Source organism: Rutidosis leptorrhynchoides, chromosome 7 (assembly GCF_046630445.1).
Source record: "Rutidosis leptorrhynchoides isolate AG116_Rl617_1_P2 chromosome 7, CSIRO_AGI_Rlap_v1, whole genome shotgun sequence".
Taxonomy (NCBI): Eukaryota; Viridiplantae; Streptophyta; class Magnoliopsida; order Asterales; family Asteraceae; genus Rutidosis; species Rutidosis leptorrhynchoides.
In genome coordinates, this window is record NC_092339.1 from 195108781 (window position 1) to 195111056 (window position 2276).

The following is a 2276-nucleotide window of genomic DNA, read 5'->3' on the forward strand; positions in this document are numbered from 1 at the left end:
AGTAATTATCTTTATTTATTTTAGTCATTATGGTATAAAATTCGATCATAAATTATTAAATAAAAAATTACATTAATTATTCACTCTCAATCCTAAGTAAAATATAAAAAGTTTTAAAATTTAATAAATAGCTCCTAAATACATTTTACTAAGCCTATAATTTATAAAACCCATTTTCGGATCATCGTTTATATTAAAATCATATAAATTCGAATTTAACTGGCTTAATATCAATCGAAACATTAAACGAGTATTACAATCAATTAATATTTATTTTTAATGTACCTTGATTTATATATAGATATGTTTTAAATAATAATTATTATAATATTCTATTTTTATTTTATTAACTTTTTTTAATAACAACAACATATAATACTTCTAATTATATTTTGAATTATTATTTATATATACATACACACATATCTAATTACAATTAATTGTTCGTGAATCGTCGAGAGCAGTCGAAGGTCAATTGAATATATGAACATCGTTTCAAAATTTTCTAGACTCAACATTACATACATTGCTTATCGTATCGAAATCATATAAAGATTAAGTTTAAATTTAGTCAAAAATTTCCGGATCGTCACAGAATTTACTCATCGCAGAGCTTTGTACATATGGCAAACATTATGATATAACATGAGTTTGGTTAAAAGGCAGAGTTAGTTTGGAGTGACACAAATACAATGCAAGATACTGATAATAATTAACAAACAGTATGTGTTTACAATTCAAATGTAAGTAAAATGGTTGAATTTGTCACATATAACATTTACCTTTTATTACTGGTGCGGACGGAACTCTAGAGGAGTCAATATAGCGACTCTCTATGGTTCTTACATCCACGTATATTTCCAATAATTCTTGGAGACTTATCTCCGAAAGTGTCAAAGTGGATAATAGATCCTTGCACTGATCAAGAAATGAATATTTGGATTTCATTGCATTTGCAAGTTCAAACGCCAATGAATTCACATATTCAGCCTGCTTACAAAAATAGTTTTGTTATGTACTCTGTATGACGGTCGATAAGAGAAAAATCTTTGAACTTTGCTAAAAATGGCAGAGTGTTATAACATAAACCATTTTACCTTAGTTACTAAAGAGCCTATTGAGACTAAGACTCTCATCGCTTGCATCACCTCAACTGCTGAGCAAAAGGCATCTTCCAAATCTTTTACGTTTGCCTGTATAAACATCTAACGTAACCTATAATTATTTTGACCACTAACAGATGTGTGGTTAAATGTAAGCTCCTAACAGCACACGGAAGTACACCAATCCAAGAACACTCAATAATAATTCGGTTTAAAAAGTTTACGCCCTTAAATTTTGATGGATGTAACAACCAACTGCACAAATCATTTTTTTTTTCTTTATTACTTTCTGAGAGCACAAATGTGGCAAGTTATCAAAAAGATCCAAATAGATTCATACCTGCACCCCACTTATAACATGAATACAAACAGCGCTAGACTCCAACGCCAAAATGGTGCCATCTAATGCGATTGAGTGGTCCGTCTCATTTAGATCCCAGTTATCCAAATACGACATCTGCATTTGCCAAATACATAAAAAAATTAAATATAATGTTACAACAATAATAAAAATAGAATTACAAAATGTCATAAAATTTGCATTCTACATGTTTTTTGAGAACAAAATACAACTTCCAGTTCTTCTTTATTTGTTGTATCTCTACTCCTTTTTCTATGACAGAATGCCATAACTTTGAAACAGTCACCCACACGTTATACAAACTTTTCTGAAACAACTCACAATATTCAGATAATATATATCCATATATAATATATATAACTTAACATTAAAGAACTTCAAATTTTATCAGTGGCAGTTATGAGTTACCTGTTGCATGTTGGACTGTCATGGCAACATCAACTTTAGCATTAACAAACCACCATTGCAAATGTTTGTTATGCGAAAGTCTTGACAAATAATATGCATTAATAATCTTTGTAACATCCCGTCTTTTTCCGTTTACTTTCCGATTAATTATTTTAAAGTCCGTTATTTATTTATAACGTCTCTCGTTTACTCTACATATTTAAGGTAATTCGTTTGGTTAATTCACGCACCCGCTTTTAACTTGAAGGACTAAAGTTGTCAAGTGGACAAAGTCTTGACTAGGTCAACTAGTCAACCATGTCCTCTCCACCATTCATTCACCTCCTTCTCTCTTTTGATACTTCAACTTTTTCTCTCAAACACCAAATCAAAGAATCATCATCCATTTCGAATCTAGCAAGCAT

The 2276-nt window shown here is 30.1% G+C and overlaps 1 protein-coding gene across 1 annotated transcript; it reads right to left on the reverse strand.

The window, feature by feature from the left end:
- Positions 1-633: 633 nt before the first annotated feature.
- LOC139859850 (QWRF motif-containing protein 9-like) lies at positions 634-1881 on the reverse strand. Its single transcript, XM_071848618.1, has 6 exons — positions 1873-1881; positions 1652-1771; positions 1444-1560; positions 1098-1193; positions 793-990; positions 634-702 (listed from the first exon to the last, which is right to left on the reverse strand). The coding sequence occupies exons 1-6, from the start codon at positions 1879-1881 to the stop codon at positions 634-636; spliced, it is 609 nt and encodes a 202-aa protein (XP_071704719.1).
- Positions 1882-2276: the final 395 nt, after the last annotated feature.

Bases quoted from the DNA above. Each gene is read 5' to 3' on its own strand.
- LOC139859850 (XM_071848618.1), bottom strand. The intron at 1,561-1,651 runs GTAGAATGCAAA...TGGCAAATGCAG, and splicing joins ATTTTGTTCTCAAAAAACAT to ATGTCGTATTTGGATAACTG. The intron at 1,194-1,443 runs GTATGAATCTAT...ATGTTTATACAG, and splicing joins ATGTTATAAGTGGGGTGCAG to GCAAACGTAAAAGATTTGGA.